The 20,070-nt window shown below is 39.2% G+C and overlaps 1 protein-coding gene across 1 annotated transcript in view; it reads left to right on the forward strand.

Moving 5' to 3' along the window:
* Window positions 1-20,070, forward strand: part of phlpp1 (PH domain and leucine rich repeat protein phosphatase 1) — a 90,232-nt gene that overhangs the window by 56,509 nt on the left and 13,653 nt on the right. Inside the window, exons 5-10 of the mRNA XM_079819467.1 lie at window positions 188-334; window positions 4,392-4,619; window positions 6,952-7,154; window positions 7,236-7,296; window positions 7,418-7,513; window positions 19,170-19,325. Coding sequence (XP_079675593.1) covers window positions 188-334; window positions 4,392-4,619; window positions 6,952-7,154; window positions 7,236-7,296; window positions 7,418-7,513; window positions 19,170-19,325 — 891 coding nt within the window. The remainder of the gene's footprint in view (window positions 1-187; window positions 335-4,391; window positions 4,620-6,951; window positions 7,155-7,235; window positions 7,297-7,417; window positions 7,514-19,169; window positions 19,326-20,070) is intronic.

Here is a 20,070-nt window from a genome sequence, read left to right on the forward strand (position 1 = left end):
CTTTATAAAACATACTAAAACAAGTATTAAGGTCACAATGGATGAAAACATGACTTTATGAAGTAAACTAAAGTGTCATTCCTCTATAAAATCTACAGACATTGTGTGAGGGGAATAGTTGCTGACTGTGATGTGATGTGTTGAACTGATGATTTAATTTCTCCTGATGTCCTCTCTTCTCCTGCAGATTTTCCCGTTTGCGGAGTCTCAATCTTTCTAATAACCAGCTGGGAAGTTTCCCCCTGCACATCTGCTCCATTAGCACGCTGACAGAGGTCAACCTCAGCTGCAACCACCTGACCTCCATCCATCCTGATGTGGGCAAAATGACCAAGTGAGTGTGCATTTAAGTAAATTGTTTTCCTCTCTAACTTCCCTCCATTTTGTTCACTCGGATGTACGTCATTGCCATAGATTGTAAAAAAATCTAGACGTAGTGTCCGTGGCGTCACCCGTAGGTTTCAGAAGAGCATTTTTGAAGCCTAAAGTGGGCCGTCGCCATCTTGGCAGCACATTACCACGCGTCACTCCCAGATAACTGAAAATGGGCAAAGAGGCGGTGGGTGGGTGGAGCTGAGGTGCCCAGTTGCTGAAACCATGCCCACCTAGCTCGACCATAGTGGCAATCCACCTGTCACTCAAGTGGCCACGCCTTTAAATATGCAGAACTTTAAGGCTTAGTATAATTTAAACGGATGAGTTAAAAAATTCACCCCCTCACAGTTGTCATGAAGGGCAAAATTAGCTATATAGACCAAAACCAATTTTTGTATCAGGCTGTAAACATATTTTTTTCTGCTGTAAAGTTGGGTATTTTAACATAGGGGAGATACAGATTTGACTCCCTTTTGGAGCCTGTCTCTAATTGCAGTTTAAGTCACTTCCATGTTGGCTTCAAGAGAAACCACGGGAGGTTGCTGTTTGGTCATTGCTTGTGTTGAGTGCCCACTACTGATGCAACCCTTGCAATGTATTTAAATGCAACACCCTGACCTTGACCACTTGGAATTTGCATTGTAGCTGATTTATTATTTACAGTTTTTTTTTCCCCCCTTATGAATTTCTTTACATACCATTCTATAGGCCTGTATGTATGCTTGGGCTGTTAAAAAATAAAATATAAACAAATATTAATTATGAATATATTTATATTAAATATAAAATATTTTTAAAAAATAATACAATAAACTATAACTGTATTAAATGAGTATTAAAAAAGTTTTAAATGCGATTTAATGTCAAAATAACTCCATTATCATTTACTTGAGTTGTGTGGGGTAGGGGTAAATTAAAGGGGCTATATGCAACTTTTTCCCCAAAATAAACGTAACAATAGCCTTTTTATTTTACCATTTATGACTCAAACATCTCCTGATGAGCATACTGACACCTTGTCCGCTCACAGTGGGTGCACCTATAAGCCTGTATCCTATTTTTCCTATTTTCTGGCGGGTAGGTTTTTCCCGCGCTGTCTGCGGATGTGACGTCACCACCGCTGCGAGAGCGAGCAGAAAATAAGAGCAATTCTATTTTTTGGCCAAAGGTGTCAGTCGCGAGTTTAAATTTCAGAAAAACGCATATAGCCCCTTTAAAGGTGGGGTAGGTAAGAATTGGTTAAAAAACTTTTTTTCCAAATTTGTTTAAACTTTCTTTATACATCAATACATAATTAAAATGTAAGTACTCTGATGTAAGTATAAAAATTGAGTGTCTGTAGACCTCTCACGACTGTTTTAAAGACAGCTCATTATTTCCATTCACTCCACCTTCTCCCTTCTGGGCTCTTTCCAAAGCCACGCCCCCAAAACACATGAACGTGCTACGCCGACTGCTCAGCTGACGCATTATTTACCTGAGGCGAGCGGAGAAGAAGTGCATGTAGTGACATCATGTCAGAATCACATGTAATAAAAAATCTAACTTTATCATTATGAATATAAACAGATAAGATGTCTTTTAGTACTCACTATCAAGCTAGAATACCGATAGGCTACTGGTAAAGTTTAAAATACACACACAACACAGTGTCTACGACACACACAGATACAAGATAAAAACATCAGTAAACATAGGTAGAGAATATAAAAACAAACCAAGGGCCGAAATAAACATGCAGGTAAAGTTCCCGGTGAACATGGTAAAAGAGTTTAGACAGAGGGTAGTAGATAAAGCTAACTTAGTTCTAAAAAAAGTTCCTGGATGCGGTGTACTAGCTTTTACATATGCATTTTGTTATCTAAAGTTACATTTTGCGAAATTCAACACGACAGCGATCAACTTGAGCTAAGCATATTGAGTATTTATCATCTCTACTAATGGCTCGCTAAGTGTATAACATTGTAACTTTATGCTAAGTAATGTTATGTTAGCTATATTAGGCAGCTACATGTGCTAGTGATACATGCTTCATGAAAACATAAACCAAAAAAATTTATAATCAAAATGAAAGATTACCTGTCCAGCAGAAATACAACCTCGTGAACTCCTCAAATCAAACGGGTGCGCGGCTACGCTCATGTGGGCAGATTCTGTAGCAAAAGCGGCGGTAGCCATGGTAGCGAGAGAGAGTGACAGTCGCCCAAGCCAATCACTTGTTTCGTCCCGGACGAAAATAATGAGTGGTGTTTATTGCAGATTAAAAAGTCTAGACTAGAGTCACTCAATTTGTATACTCTCTTTTTCAGAGTACTTTCATTTTAATTATGTATTGACATACAAAGAAAGTTTAAACAAATTTGGACAAAAGTGTCTTAGATCATTCTTACCTACCCTACCTTTAAGCTTGACCTGCTGTGACGTCACAATAATATTGCATTGTGATCTATGGATCCGCCTGAAGTGTACATGCTGAGTAGACTCTCTCCCTCTGTCAAAATTGGGGGGTCGAGGGCCTGTCTAAATAAGCGTCTTATCGTCCACTTGAAAGTTGAAAGCAAAGTTGAACTCACTTAAAACAGCAGTGGGGATATCCCTGAGGGGAAGTGCTTGGGGATGTTCACGAGTGTATATCTAAAAGTGGAGTTAAACACAGCCAAAGTGACAGTAAATATGTGATGTGGAGTCAGGCAGTCATGTGACACTCACTGCACTGCTGCCACCTGCTGGACACACTCGTGTTTATCCAGCCCTCTCAAGTGTCAAGTTTCCAGTTTTACTGTAGACTACAGTAAATCTGTGGAAACTTGACACTTGAGAGGGCTGGATAAGCACAAGTTTGTCCAGCAGATCATTTCTGCAAAGAGGCCTCTTTGCTGAAAGAATGTTTTGCATAGTAATACCCAGCCAACAGGGAACATTAGCTAACGTTCTCAAGTTATGAACAAACGTTCTTCCAGTAACATTTAATAGAGTGTTCGTTAAAGGTTATCTGGTGTTTAATAATGTTCTCAAAACATTAGCACTAAAACGTATGCATTTTCATGCAATCTTTTTTTCCTGAAATAGTTTTAGTTGGATGTTCATCTAACATTATTTAAATGTTACTACTTGTTTCAGAATGTTCAAAACTAATGTAGGTTTTGATTCTACATTCAATTCTAATGTTGGTGAAATGATAAAATGGATTGTTTCGTTCTCTTAAAGGAGTAGGTCACTTTAAAATGAAAATTACCGCATGATTTACACACCCTCAAGCCATCCTAGGTGTATATGACTTTCTTCTTTCTGACGAACACAGAGTTATATTAATAAATATCCTGACACTTCCAAGCTTAATAATGGCATTGATGGGGTCCTTTGAGTTTGAAGCTCAAAAAAGTGCATCCATCCATCATAAACGTACTCCACACGTCTCCAGGGGTTAATAGGCAAGGCAAGGCAAGTTTATTTGTATAGCACATTTCATACACAGTGGCAATTCAAAGTGCTTTACACAGAAATGAAGTTAAAATATTCGTAAGTGAATAAAATAAAAATAAAAATATATATAGTATAACCCGTATCTGGAGTGGAAGAAAATTGAGAGTCAGGTTTACGTAAAAAATATTTGTCAGGTAACTGTGCATTTAAACACTACCCTTACAAACAAATCTTCCTGGACTGAACCACCAGGGCTATCTCAGATCTATATCCGTCTTTAAAACTATTTAAAACTTTATAAAGTAAAATATTCATATTCAACTTGCACAGAAAGTGTAACGTCTCTCGCTATTAAAAACAAGTCGCGTACATAATTTTTTTTTTTTGGGGGGGGGGGGGGGGGTAATTTTCCTTTTAAAATGAACTTCTCGTTTAACCAAGAAAACACATTTTTAAAACATTCAGAGAACATTCAGAAATAACTTTTCGTAACTTCATAATGCGAATGTTAGCAAAACATTCATAGAACTTATTTTATTTTGCTTTTTGTTGACTTGTTGTTGTTCATGAGCTCATGTCCAGCTCTGTGTCAGTCTGCAGACGTTTGTGCTGGACGGGAACCTGCTGTGCGCACTTCCTGTGGAGCTGGGCTGTCTACAGAGGCTGGCCTATCTGGGTCTGTCCTTCAATGAGTTCACACAGGTGCCATCAGTGCTGGAGCGGTTGCCCGCTGTCGAGAGGCTCTGTATGGCTGGAAATAAAGTGACGGTGCTGACGCTACAGACCTTCCGCCTGCTGACGCTCAAACACATCGACCTCCGGTGAGCACAAGCACCATCACACCATCCAGACCGAATTAAATAAACTTATAGCTGGAATACACTACAACTCTTTTGCCCAGATCTATGCTCCGATATGCAGTCTGGATGAGTCAGCGCTATTCAGAATCAGTCTGCATATATTTGGCAGTCAAAGTTGACAGATTTTACAGAAAATCACATGATGCATGATGGGCACAGACTGTTTTTTAGCTTCAGACTGTGATTCCATACAGTCAGAGGAAATCAAACATGTTTGATATTTTGAGCCGATTTTAGAACACATTGTTTTAATTTTTCATGCATCTCCTGGCAAAATGGCACATTTTTCTGTGCGAGTTTGCTTTGAAAGTCTACTAGCGTGTGATTCTCAATCAATCAGTGTGTGATGCACATTTATAAAGTAAGTTCTCTGTAACTTACATTAACAAAAAATTATTAAATGATGAAAAAAAATAATTTCTCATTGTTACTTCTTGTTAGATAATGGATTATCTAATGTTAACCATGTAAAGCCTGACATATGACAGGGCTCGACATTAACGCTTGTCCGGGACAAGTGGATTTTTTGAAGGGGCAAGTGAAAAATGTTTTTACTTGCCCGACGGACAAGTATCCTGGTTAAAACGTCAAAACAAAAAATAACTAGGGAATCACCAAAGTGCAATAATGATTCTGCATTCAGTTAGTGTAAGTGGCGATCGTTAGTGGATAATAATATAAAACGAACAGACAAGGTTGTGCTGTTGAGGCTCGCGCAGCCTCTCGAGGAGAAAATCGAAAACAAATGAGCGCCGCTCACACACAGAAACTCAGTTAACATACACTGTTAAAATTGTGCAGTTTTTATATTTATAACATATGATACATTACACATTACAACATTACACTAACAAGAGTGTTGTTTTCCTGAATACCATCACGACTGAAAATGACACTGATTTCATACGCCAGTTCCATAAACAATTATTTAACATTGTCACTTAAATTTTAGAAGCAATATGGACTGTTTTTGTTCTATTTCAGCAGCGAAAATAGTTCCAAACAAATATCACAGCAGAACCGTAACGCATCTCACAGCAATAGTGTGTGTTGGTGAATGATTCAGCGTTTTAATGAATCGGTTGAATCAAAGATTCAATGACCTATTCGTAAACGAACGCGGAATTCTTGAACGAATCAGCCGTTTCACTGAATCGTCTCAATGACTCGCTCATTAAGACGGTCACATGCTGCCACCTACTGGTGGTTTAGTTTCATCTTTCCAACATTTCTTATTTGTATATTCAAAAATATTTAAAATAATCTCATAACATTATTTAATGCAGCTGTAATGTTTCAGTGTAAATTATTTAATTTGATTGGTAACAGCCTATAGTGTCTTGTTCTAATTGAATTTAGATCAAATTTAAGAATATAAAAGGAGAGCTGAAGCATATCCTATATTTAATAAGATTATGGAAAAATTACCTTTATAAAAAGGTACAAATATGCATATTTAAATTTGTCAAAGCTGATTAAACACTGGTGAGAATATTGCTTCAAAATAGATTATATTTTACAAAAACAATCCGGACAAGCAAATGTTTTACTCGGACAAGTGAATGACAGATTTACTTGTCCGAAGGACAAGTGTGTGAACAGGCTTAATGTCGAGCCCTGTATGAAATAATAGTCTAAATGTCTTTTTTTTTTTAATGGAACAGTTTATTGAACCTTCAGACAAAACTAAAAACTTCAGATAAAATCTAAAAAAAGGCCTTTGTTGAGGATAATATTTGCTACAAGGGGATTTTATGGCTCATGTAGTATGATATTGTGAGAATATGGAGCTCATACTTGGAGGAAAAAAACACCTCAATTTTATCCAGAGCAAAAAATATGCAATTTGGTGCAGATGTTGGTATTTATATCGGTAAAAAGTAAAATGACATTCTGATGCTTATAATATAAATCAATGAGATCTTTATAACAGTATAGCAACTACTTGCATAAAATCAAATGAATTTCAGTCTTCACTCTATATCTGCCAATAAAATGTCTTAGTAAGATTGTATTTAATGCTTAGTTTTATGATCAAAGCTCTATAGTTTTAAAGCATATAATGCAAAGCAATACAATGATGATTGAGAGATGAACAAATAAACCTTCCTTAAAAGCCGGATTATCATATTTGAAAGTCACATTTTAACAAGATTTTTCTAAAAAAAGAAAAAATTATGTATAGATAATCAAGTAAAGCTAAGTTGCTTTAGTCCAGTCAGTGTTCATCTTGAAATATTACTAACAATATAAAAGTTATTCTTATATTTATTTGAATTTTCCGTCTCATCAGTCTGAACCAGATCTCCAGTGTGGTGCCGGACGAGCCAGAGTTTCTGCGTCACGTGACGCTGCTGGACATGCGCGATAACCGTCTGACTGAGCTGGACGCGTCCGTCTTCCCGCGGCTGGAGGTTCTGCACTGTCAGAGGAACCGGCTCACACGGCTGCGTCTGCGTGGCTGCGCGCTCAAGGCTCTCTACGCATCTAACAACGGTAGCGCACACACCATTATGCCTCATGTTAACCCACAACATCCATTTGCTCGCTTGATGCTTTATGACATCTGTTCCACAGAGCTGCAAGAGTTAGACGTGAGTCCTGTGGCCTCCAACCTCACGTACGTGGACATCTCAAGGTTGGTTTGATCGCTTCTCACTCGCATCTTTGTTACTCTCTGATCACTGCAGTCAAACCCACATCAGGACATGAAGTTTCCTCAAGTGTGTCATCAGCTGTGTGTGTTCGCTCTCTCACAGGAACTGTATGACGTCTCTGCCCGACTGGTTGAGTGACAGCAGGAAACTTGAGGTTCTAGACGTCAGTCACAACAACATCGCTGAACTTCCTTCATGGTGAGTGTCTGAGTGAAACTGCAGTGGTTTGTGTGGATTGTGTGGACAGCCACATTTCAGTCACTCCTGGACTCCTGATGATTGACATATTCATCACCATAGCAACAGATTGACATTATGCAAACACATTGATGCCAATAATTAATGACAATTTAACAATTTTAAGGGAAATAATCATGTCGTTTAAAGTCTGCATAATTTTAATCAATGTGATTTGTGTGCCCTATGATTTCCTCAAAGCAGAAAATGCTGAGAATTGTGGAATCCAGTCATAAACATACAATTTACCTTATAATTCATAGTTTTCACGTGACGTCACACGCTTATAGGAACGCCTATCTGGAGGGCAAAACAAGGCTCTCCTCCATTGCCCGCCAGTCATTTTTACCGGGTTTGTTGTCAGTATTAATGCAATAAGACAGTGATATTAAAATACCAAATTCAATATACACCTTATTGACTTTCCATACTTTGTACAGGAAAGCAGATGAACGCAGAATATTAGTGCAACACAAGGTTTCTCGTTAAGCGTATTTTTCCCATCGAAACCCATTATAAAGAAAACGTGTAGCGTTCATATTCTTGGCTCATCTGCTCGCCTGTATATAGCATGCATCATCAAAAAGATGTAAACTGAATTTGATCTTTTAATATCACTGTTTTAGTACATTACGGCACTTACAACTACGGGTACAAATACGGGTGGGTTGCACAAATAAGGATTCTTTAGCCTGTCGTCAGTTCACCCTCCGTCTACTGCTTGATCAGCCCTTGAAGTATTTGATACACTGCCGATTTAGCAGGTTTTCCCACTTACAAAGCATGTAGAAGTCTGTAATTTTTATCATAGGTACTCTTCAACTGTAAGTGACAGAATCTAAAACAAAAATCCAGAAGATCACATTGTATGATTTTTAAGTAATTAATTTGCATTTTATGTTTATGTTAGTATTTGATACATCAGAAAAGCAGAGCTTAATATTTGGTACAGAAACCTTTGTTTGCAATTACAGAGATCATATGTTTCCTGTAGTTCTTGACCAGGTTTGCACACACTGCAGCAGGGATTTTGGCCCACTCCTCCATACAGACCTTCTCCAGATCCTTCAGGTTTCAGGGCTGTCGCTGGGCAATACGGACTTTCAGCTCCCTCCAAAGATTTTCTATTGGGTTCAGGTCTGGAGACTGGCTAGGCCACTCCAGGACCTTGAGATGCTTCTTACGGCGTCACTCCTTAGTTGCCCTGGCTGTGTGTTTCAGGTCGTTGTCATGCTGGAAGACCCAGCCACGACCCATCTTCAATGCTCTTACTGAGGGAAGGAGGTTGTTGGCCAAGATCTCGCGATACATGGCCCCATCTATCCTCCCCTCAATACGGTGCAGTCGTCCTGTCCCCTTTGCAGAAAAGCATCCCCAAAAAATTATGTTTCCACCTTCATGCTTCACGGTTGGGATGGTGTTCTTGGGATTGTACTCATCCTTCTTCTTCCTCATAACACGGCGAGTGGAGTTTAGACCGAAAAGCTCTAATATTGTCTCATCAGACCACATGACCTTCTCCCATTCCTCCGCTGGATCATCTAGATGGTCATTGGCAAACTTCAGACGGGCCTGGACATGCGCTGGCTTGAGCAGGGGGACCTTGCGTGCGCTGCAGGATTTTAATCCATGACGGCGTAGTGTGTTACTAATGGTTTTCTTTGAGACTGTGGTCCCAGCTCTCTTCAGGTCATTGACCAGGTCCTGCCGTGTAGTTCTGGGCTGATCCCTCACCTTCCTAATGATCATTGATGCCCCACGAGGTGAGATCTTGCATGTTGCCCAAGACCGAGGGAGATTGACCGTCATCTTGAACTACTTCCATTTTCTAATAATTGCGCCAACAGTTGTTGCCTTCTCACCAAGCTGCTTGCCTATTGTCCTGTTGCCCATCTCAGCCTTGTGCAGGTCTACAATTTTATCCCTGATGTCCTTACACAGCTCTCTGGTCTTGGCCATTGTGGAGAGGTTGGAGTCTGTTTGATTGAGTTTGTGGACAGGTGTCTTTTATACAGGTAACGAGTTAAAACAGGTGCAGTTAATACAGGTAATGAGTGGAGAACAGGAGGGCTTCTTAAAAAAAACTAACAGGTCTGTGAGAGCCGGAATTCTTACTGGTTTGGTAGGGGATCAAATACTTATGTCATGCAATAAAATGCAAAGTAATTATTTAAAAATCATACAATGTGATTTTCTGGATTTTTGTTCTGGAAAATTACAGACCTCTATATGCTTTGTAAGTAGGAAAACCTGAAAAATCAGCAGTATATCAAATACTTATTCACCCCACTTTAATTCTACCCGTTTTATTGCGTAATTAATCTGTTTAAAATTAAGTGGTGCAACAACTCGATTTAAAATAAAAACTATATCAACAAATCCTAGATTAGCGTTAAACTTTACTTAATTGAATCCTTATTGGGGCAACTCAAACTATAGTGTTTTTGACGTTAAGCGTTTTAAAAACTATGAATACGGAATGAGAATATTAATGCTTGTAGTCTGTCTATGAAGTACATGTCTCATTTTCGTCTAAAAGCCTCAAGCATGCATGGCGCTTGTGGTGTTTTCAGCACCTGCCATCTCACTACACGAGGACATATGAAATTGATCTCCAGAGCTGCTCTAAGAGACACTTTACCAGCATTTCACTTGAGAAAACTATTGTCAGATACAATAAGAAACTCAAAGCTCTTCACTACAACTTGCCAAAATAAAAATTAGGTTTAAATTATGATAGAAATATATTACTATTGGCAGTAGAACGTACTTCTAACCACCACGGTTAAAGGACGTAACAAAGGGACCATTGTAAATCATTCCAGTACGTCAGAAATAGAACAGGGCAGTTTACAACCCGTGTAGACAGTGGCACTGATTATAATGGGTTCTATCTGCTTTTGTCGTGTTGCGTCACATCACGCCACTGAAGGGGTAATATTAATAATAATAATAATACATTTATTAAAAAAAAATGTTTTTAAGGAATATTACAGAATATAAAATGTTTTGTCTGTTTTAATTTTAACTGTAGTCAAGTAAAGTCACCTTTATTTATATAGCACTTTATACAATACAGATTGTTTTAAAGCAGCTTTACAGTGATAACAGGAAAATAATGCATTTCGACTATTGTTCAGCTGAAGTTAGTTCAGTGTTCAGTTCCGTTGTAAAGATCATCAATTATTAAATTTGTTCATTTCATCTATAAAGCAGTTCTGCAAAAAATGTGGTCATCTTCCAGCTCAGCTCTTTTCTCATCCAATAGTGCACACAGTCAGATCAATAATATTGTTGTATATTAAGTGTCTCCAACTTGTCCAACTTATGAGGTGACAGTGGCAAGGAACCCAAACTCCATCAGGTGACAGAATGGCAAAAAAAATCCTTGGAAGAAACCAGGCTCAATTTGGGGGCCAGTTCTCCTCTGGCCAACGAACGAACACGGTGTGATTATGATTCAGGCTGGATCAGATTGGGATCGGTAGTGTTACAACCCATGGCTCTAGGCAAGCAAAGGACACAAAGACTGAAGTCAATCAAAAATAGTTTATTGAATTATAAAATAAAACGGGGACTGTAGAGATAACAACACTGCTACTGCAGTACTGGCTGCAAGAACAGAGAGAGAGAGAATGAGCATGTGTCCTGAATTTAAAATGGCTCCCTTCAGGTGACACCAATTAATCAGTTGATTGCAGGTGAGCTACCAGGTAACTGCAGCAAAACACAGGTTAGAACACTCCCACATTACAGGTAGCATTCAAATATTCATCCAGTTCCTTTTGCTTGAAGATCGGATTCATCACGCCGGAGCCAAAGCTGGCCATAAGGTCTGTGCGGACGACCTGTCTGGTTCTTATGGTCTCTGCTGAGGATCCGTGTCGATGGCTGTCATGTCAACGGGGCCTTCACAGGGGATTGCCTAGTAGACACGGTCTCTGCTGACATTCAGGGCTGCGTTTTGGTCGTGGCTAGGTGCAGGTCCACCATCTGATCTGGATTTGGACCGGATCCAGCTGACTACGGTAACCTCGGGATAAGGATGAGACAGACTAATATTAGTGTGGATGCCATTCTTCTTACAATGTAGCAAGTACATTGGGTGTTATAGGAAGCGTTCCCGGCTCCGGTTGAGCTAATTTATTCAGCCTAACAATTGTTTTGTGTATGCTAGGTTAAAGGCAGATGTTTTAGTCTAGATTTAAACTAAATCCTTTCCCAAACAAGGCTGTTCCAGAGTTTGGGTGCAAAATAGAAAAAGGATCAACTGCCTGCAGTTGATTTTAATATTCTAGGTATTATCAACTGGCCAGAATTTTGAGATCGCAATAGATGTGAAGGACTATAATGCGTTAAGAGCTCACTCAAATACTGAGGAGCTTAACCATTTAGTGCTTTGTAAGCAATTACCAAGATTTTAAAATGTATGCATTGTTTAATAGAGAGCGAATGCAGTATCTACGGAACATGGCTAATATGGTCATACTTCATGGTTCTAGTAAGAACTCAAGCTGCTGCATTTTGGACCAGCTGGAGTTTGTTTATTAAGCATGCAAGACAACCACCCAGTACAGCATTACAATTATCAATTACAATCTAGCCAGTAGCCACTATATCAAATAAATACCTAGGGTTGTGTTTGTTCTCTTCTAAGAGAGTCGAAGTAAGCAGATCTAGTTGTTTTTAAGGTCTTTCTGTATGCAATTTCCTTCCACAAAATGCGAAATGTGAATATTTAAGCGCAAAGGTCTAAAGTGCTGGAAAAGAGAGAGTCAATCATTTTTGTTGCAACATTGAGTTCTTCCAAGCTAACTCCCATTGAAAATCTGCAAATTCTTTGATAAAGTCTGTATGGTGCCCTGGTGGCCTGTATACAGTAGCCAGTACAAATATCAAACAGGATTTATCACCTAGACTATATAGAGCTACATAAAGCACTTCAAAACAATTATACTTGAAACTAGACCTCTGAGTAATACTGAAGATATTACTATAAATTACAGCAACACCTCCCCCTTTGCCTTTCAGACAAGGCTCATGTTTATAACAGTAATCTTGGGGGGTGGATTAATTTAAAGTAATGTAATCGTCTGGTTCTAGCCAGGTTTCTGTCTGACACAGCACATTTAGGTTATGATCTGTGATCATACCATTTACAAAAAGTGCTTTTGTAGAAAGGGATCTAATATTCAGCTATTTAAAAAATTTAATTTTCAAATGAAAATAACATTTTCTAAAGTGTCTTCACATTCCATCTTCGCTGGAGGAAAGCAATAGTGTGATAAGGGGTGAACACAGCAAAAACGTTTCAGTGGATGGGAAACTTGTCTTGTATCACTCCTGCATCACATTATGTAAATGGAATTTATTACAAAGAACTGCAGATGCAGATCTGTCACGTTTTGAGTTTGTTTTTGGTCTGTTTTTCTGTTCTATTCTATTCGAATTTCATTGTTAATCCTTTAGTATGTTGATTAGTTCAGTTCATCTTCCGTTCCCTACCTGTTTGTCACCATGGTCCCTAATTGATTAGGTTCCTTAGTTCAGGTATGTCATGTCTCGTTTCTCCCTCTGTTGTTGCGTTGTTAATGTCTTTGTGTAACATGGTTGTGTTTCTACTCGGTATTCTCCTGTTTATTTTGTTTATTATTCAATTAAAGAACTATTTTGTGTACTTCCTCGTTGTGCGCTTCCTTATCAGCCATATGCCTTTACAGAACTCAAGACCTAAAAACAAGACTCAAAGATGGATCTGGCAGAAATAAGAGAACAGGCTGGGTATCATCTCCTCTTCACCATCCGTCAAAACGGACATCCTCTGGAGCAGTATGTGGAGGATTTTTTTAATTTTCCCATCTAGTGAGTTGGAGCAATACTACGCTCAATGCCTGTTTTCGGATTGATGGATGATGGGGTAATTCAGTTCCTGTCTTCTGGTCGTTGTTATTTACCATGAATTGATTCCATTAATTTAGTCCTCTGGCTAAATGGTTCTGATTTTGTGGTGGATGAAGTCTCATCCCGAAAGCCAGTGGGCGCTCCAAATCACCCCGAGCCTGCGATCAATCCCTCCATATCCTTGAACATCTGGACTATCTCATCCATTGCTCCAGAGTCCGCTAAAACCTCAGCACTCAGTTCCAGACTCACTGTAACCCCAGCCCAAATGAGGAGGCTGAGGAAGAGATGGTCTACTGAATATCCAACCCCTGAGCACAGTCCAAAGTCCGTTCCAGTGGGTGAAATCCCTGAGTCCGTTCCAGTGAGAGAAATTCCCCAGTCCGTTCCAGTGAGAGAAATTCCCCAGTCCGTTCCAGTGAGAGAAATTCCCCCTTCTGATCCTGTGAGTGAAATCCCAGAGCCTGCTCTTCCTGTCTGGCCTGGTGGGATCGAAGAGATGGTCCTTACCATTTATGTTGCTGCTGTTGTTATGTGTGTTTGGGTCACACACACATCCACTCCAGCCACTGACCAGAGTCCTGTGATGGCTCCAGCCCCTGACCAGAGTCCAGTGTCGGCTCCAGCCCCTGAGTATGCTCCAGTGCCGGCTCCAACCCCTGAGTTGGCTGTAGCCCATGAGCATGCTTCAGAGTCCGCTCCAGTTCACAACCCCATATCTCCTCCCAAGAAAATTTCCACGGAGGCTGATCCTGGCACCCTGCATGGTTGGCACCTCCCTGGCTCCCTGAGTTACTTGCATCTCCCTGGCTTCCTGTATTGCCAGTCCCGCCCGGGAGGCTTCCTGCCCCACTTAAGCCACCTTGGCCACCCCCCTCTCCAGTCCTTCGTCAGCCCACCCTCACTCCCTTGTTGGACTTTTACAGTGTGAGGATGCTCCTTCCGGGAGGGGGGTGTACTTTCTCGTTTTGATTTTGTTTTTGATCTGTTTTTCTGTTCTGTTCTAGCCTGAGTTTCATTGTTATTACTTTAGTATGTTAATTAGTTCAGTTCATCTTCCGTTCCCTACCTGTTTGTCACCATGGTTACTAATTGATTAGGTTCCTCAGTCTAGGTATGTCTAGTTAGTTTATCACTGTGTTTGCTCTGCATGTAAGCCCTCTGTTTCAGTTAGAGTAGAAAAAGGGCCATAGTGAATCATGGTAACTATTTATTTAACTAATTATTTAAATTTTGTTAATTTGGAACAAGAAAAACGTGCGTAGTGTACCTTTAATTCAATTCATTTTTAAAGTTTTGTGAATTCAGTTGATTAGAAATTATTTTTAATTATTAAAGTTTGACCTCTCTGATGATATACTTAGTCCTCTTAAACCCCTTACTTACAGTCCACTGCAAGTTCTCATTTAGATCATGCTCCATCCAATCAACAACTGACAGAACCATTTTTTTATCTTTTCAGTAATCTGTTGGAAAAACAATCTGTCACTACTTCCGTTTAATTGAAACTTTAATAATGTAGAGGTTGCTCTTTATATATGATACTTAAGAAAACAAAAGCACAGACTCAGTATTGACTGCTGTCACTTTAAGACTTTAAAGTCCCTGTAAAGGCAATTCTGAGATTTTTTTCTAAACACATTATAAATGTTAGAAATGTATTGCTGAAACAAATTACAAAGACTGTGAACTATGTAGTACTGAATTCAGAAGTTAGACCGTTAAACAGTTTTTCACCGTTGCTGTGTTCAGGATTTTCTGGGCAGGGCTAAAACGGTGGCTCGATGACGCACTGGAGCCACCGAGCCTGGCTCCTCCCCTAACACGATCATAACTAGAGCACATTCGCATCAGTTTGCCCGCTCGATCGCGAGTTACTGTCAGTACTTTTAGTTACCATAGTCTACTCTACAACATACAAAACAGCTTTCAAAACAAAAACGATGATCAAGAAGAGGTGGATTAATTTTGTGAACAGCCATCTTGATGGAGAGCTGAGGATCACCACCGCGCCTGCCTCTGAGTCTGCAGTGACAATACACCGGATCGTTTTACCAACTTTCACCGGAGACAACTAGGATTCACTGATAATCCGCTGCAGAACCGACTATCCCCCGCCCCGGCCTTAGTCCTCCCGTCCCACCAACATCTGGTGCGTCGTGATCATAGACGGTGACGGTCGTGATCAGTGAGTGTTGTCTTGTGTGCTACGCCAGCTTTCCCGCGAGTGGGCGTGGTTTCGGCGCCGACAGCGGACACACCCCCAGCGTTTGAGAGCAGAGAATGCTGCTCATTTTTTCAAGTTTTTGATAAGCTGTTTTATGTACTTGGCGGATTTTTTAATGATTCAAATTTGGCTGGGTGGTTAATAACACATTTATCTCTGGTGTGAGAAACTCAGAACACATGTTTAGTTTTGACTTTACAGGGACTTTAAGGATCCAATACACTGATGCACATCCGATATTCTCCCAACTGTTTACGTTCACTTAAGACATAATCAACTTTGTTTACGTGAATACTTGCCAAAACTGGCAGTTTGACTTGTGTGTATTGGTCTGTTCAAGTGCGAAAAGACACAAACGATAGCTCTATTCAGTACTCATGCTCTGGCATCTGAGAGGCGGCTTTCTGTGCGCGCACAGAAAACCAGACTGAACTGTGCTCTTGTTCGAGTCATGATGATTTTTCAGATTCATCCATCTGTCTGCTCTTCTTTTTCTCCCAGACATTAACATTTTTGAAAATTTAATGAGACATGCATCAAGTGTATGCCAAAGAAACTAATCTTTAATCTTTTCAGAAAACTGAAATATACATTTTAAGTATGGCCATGGGTGCACACACTGCGCTGAGGAACCGTCTTCCATTTTGCTATAAACTGAGGACCTTGGTAGAAATGTAGTAGAGTAAGAAGTACAATATTTGTCTTTCAAGAAGTTAAAGTTAAAAGTTTCCAGAAAAAAAATAATACTCAAGGAAAGATACTCAAAAAGTGTACTTAAGACAGTACTCAAGTAAATGTACTTAGTTATTGTCCACCTCTGCAAAAACGTGGTTTGAAACTGCCTGTTCCTTACCAACACAAATATGTAACCAATCCTGTCAATGTGCAGAAGAAAAAATAGCAATATGGCGGGTGAATTGTGTATATGATGTATTCCAATGTCTTTCTCCACTCCAAGCATGGGTGTAGAGTTACATTCAAGCTATTTTAAAGGTTCAATATGTAAGATTTTTGCAGTGAAATATCAAAAAACCACTAGGCCAGTGTTATATATTTTGTTCAATTGAGTACTTACAATATCCCAAATGTTTCCAACTATTTGTAAATCGTGAAAAAATTGCGATTTTAATCAAGGAACCGGGATGTGTGAGGGAGTCGCCTGTCAATGGCGTCATATCCGCGTTACCCTTGGTTTCCGTTTTTACCGCCGTAGAAACCATGGTAACAGATGTGGACAACTGCGTAACGTCTAGCGGCATGCTGTTGTAGTTTCGTTCAAACATTATGGACCATGGCCATTAGAATATTAGAATATCATCAGTATGATATTCTAATGTTGATGTAGCTTACTGCTCGTCTCATACAGCCAACAAACTGACACACAGAATAACATTAGAGGTCGACCAATAGTGGATTTTAACGATACCGATAACTAGGTTGGACCGCACTTGCCGATAACCGATTAATCGACCGATAAATGGAAAAAATGGATACTGGATAAAAAAAAACTAAAGTAAAACAGTGCTGAACTTTATAACTAGAAATAAAAAAAAACAGTACTGATCCATGAAAATGTTCTAAATTAAAAACATATAAATATGAATATTAAAATGAGAAGTTCTAACAGAACAAATTCTTTAGAAAAATAATTTAAACATTAAAATATTACAGGCCGAATTTGTTTCTTTACCTATAACCTAGAAACATACATGTACATTTCATAGGTAACACTATTCAAATCCCTATGCAGCAAGGATGTATTAGCTTACATGAACTATATGCATTATGCATACATTTTTACAGCATGTATTAATATGAGCAATACAATTGTACCTTGATCATTCGTGTTAGTTCATAGTGCATTAACCAAGGTTAACAGATAAAAATAAAAAATTCAAACTCAATTTAATTTTGAAAGTAACCTACTAACAATGAACAATACTTCCTCAGCATTTATTAACCTTAGTTAATGTTACAAATGGAATCTTATTGTAGTGTTACCATTTCATACAAATCCAAACAGTCTGCTTTTTTTAGAAGGCGATTATCTAATAAAAAAAACAACGCGTTTCTGCTTTGTTTATGTTTCTGTCGGCAGCATGACGATACAGTTTGTGTTCTCACATCACTAATTTTATATAGGCAACATTTAGGTCTGACTTGCGTGTGTTTTTATCACATTGTTTTAACTGCTTGAGGTACTGCTAATGTTAGCGTCCTCTCAGCCTCGTTGACAAACATACACACTGCTGTTATTTACCTGTTAATGCAGCATCTAGCCAAGAAATTAATTACTTTATAATGATTTGGAAACAAGTACTGTAGTGTTCTGTATTCATACCGTTTTGCTGTCATGTTTTAAACATGCATCTGATGTGTCAGCACTCTCCGTGCACCGCCGCGTGCAGCCTCACGTGTGAATGTAAACAGCACAAAGATTGTTTTGATTGTTCCGATTGTTTCACCAATCAGTTATCGGTGCCGATTAATCGGCAAAACCAATTAATCAGTCGACCTCTAAATAACATAACTTTCAACAAACTCAAATGCAGTTTAGATCAAGTGAAACAGCATTGCGTTTCCTCACAATTTTAATTCGTCAAATAAATTGACCTGTATGAGTAGTAATTCAGCACTTGTGGGTAGTTCAGTAGAATGAAAAATCCTAATTTCTTTAAATCCCCTGGGACTCAAGCGTGTGGCACTGATATCTGTCTCTCATTAGTAATCGCGCCCTGCTTCATACCACAGTCATGTTAAAAAACATGAATGCATTCACTCACCAATAAACATTATTTTCCCATAAATTATTAGATACATCGGTATGACGTATCTACATCAATTCACTGCCTCATCAATCTAGACCTTTGTTATTGTTTTGAAGAGTTTAGTGACCCCTAGCTGCAAAAAAAATACATAGTATAGCATAAAGGCATGAAGAAATAATTTTCACAGGGGAAAAAAAAGTTTAAATGTGTCATTGTGATTATCAAAGATGAGTTGCAAAGGATAAAATTATTGACTGCATGGGGACTAATAGAGATGCATAACAGAAATAGCTGTGTGATTTCGTGAACATTTACCCATGAGAATACAAGCATGCAGTGTAAGCCAGTGTTTCCTACCGCTTTTACCCAAAGCAACTTACAAAATAAATTTGTCAAAGAGACAACAATATTTGTACAAAGAAAGGTTTAGTTGAGTTAGACAAGTACATTAGGAAGCTAGAGGAGAAATGCAGAGAAAGAAAACATTTAAAGAGTGTGTGTTCTTCTCTGTGTGTGTGTGTGTGTGTGTGTGTGTGTGTGTGTGTGTGTGTGTGTGTGTGTGTGTGTGTGTGTGTGTGTGTGTGTGTGTGTGTGTGTGTGTGTGTGTGTGTGTGTGTGTGTGTGTGTGTGTGTGTGTGTGTGTGTGTGTGTGTGTGTGTGTGTGTGTGTCTGTGTATTATGTGAGCTGCCACACTGACCTCACTGTAATCTCCTCCATCAGGTTGCTCTGCAGTGGTAGCTTGAGGAAGATCTTGGCCGGTCATAACCAGCTGAAGCGTTTGCCGGAGCGAGTGGAGCGTCCTGTTGTGGAGGTGCTGGATGTGCAGCACAATCATCTTGTCGAGCTTCCCTGTAATCTCTTCCTGAAATCAGACAGGTGAAACACAAACACTGAAGAGCAGCGGCACATCAGAGCTCTCTTTCTACTACACTAGTGGGCCACCACATCATAAACATGTTCCTGTAAACAATCCCAGTATGCAGTGCTACAAGTTCCTTGTGTAACGTTAATTGTAAATATATGTACAGTCCATTCAGTGCCGATAATATCCAAAACAAGGGTGATCGAGTTAAACATTGACTATTTTACTCAATGTTTGTGTGTGCCCTGCTGAAAAAATAAATGATTCAAACCGCCTAAGCTCGTTTGCTGTTCTTCGCTGGTGTAGGCTTTCCTGACTAGATGAAAAGTCTCTAAGACACCTCTAAAACCAGAAGACCAGCCGAACCAGTTGAGATCTGCAAAGCAGCTCAGGTTATTAGACTAGCAACATGTTAACGTCAAAGTTACTGTCTACGCAGTGTTGCAAAGCACCCACTTTTGAGGGTCCAATTGAGTCAGGATGCTGTCTATGTAGAGCTCACGGGAGTTTAGATGTGCTGTTCTCACACTAACCTGTCCTAAATCAGTTAAACTACTTTAAAAGTCTCTTCTGCTCATCAATGATGCATTTATTTGATCAAAAATGCAGTAAACACAGTGAAATATTACAATTACAATTTAAAATATGTCCTATTTGAATATATTTTAAAATGTTATTTATTCCTGTGATCAAAGCTGGAAAAAAATTCAGCATCATTACTCCAGTCTTCAGTGTCACATGATCCTTCAGAAATCATTC

This window comes from Gobio gobio (genome assembly GCF_949357685.1).
Source record: "Gobio gobio genome assembly, chromosome: 6".
In the NCBI taxonomy this organism is placed as follows: Eukaryota; Metazoa; Chordata; class Actinopteri; order Cypriniformes; family Gobionidae; genus Gobio; species Gobio gobio.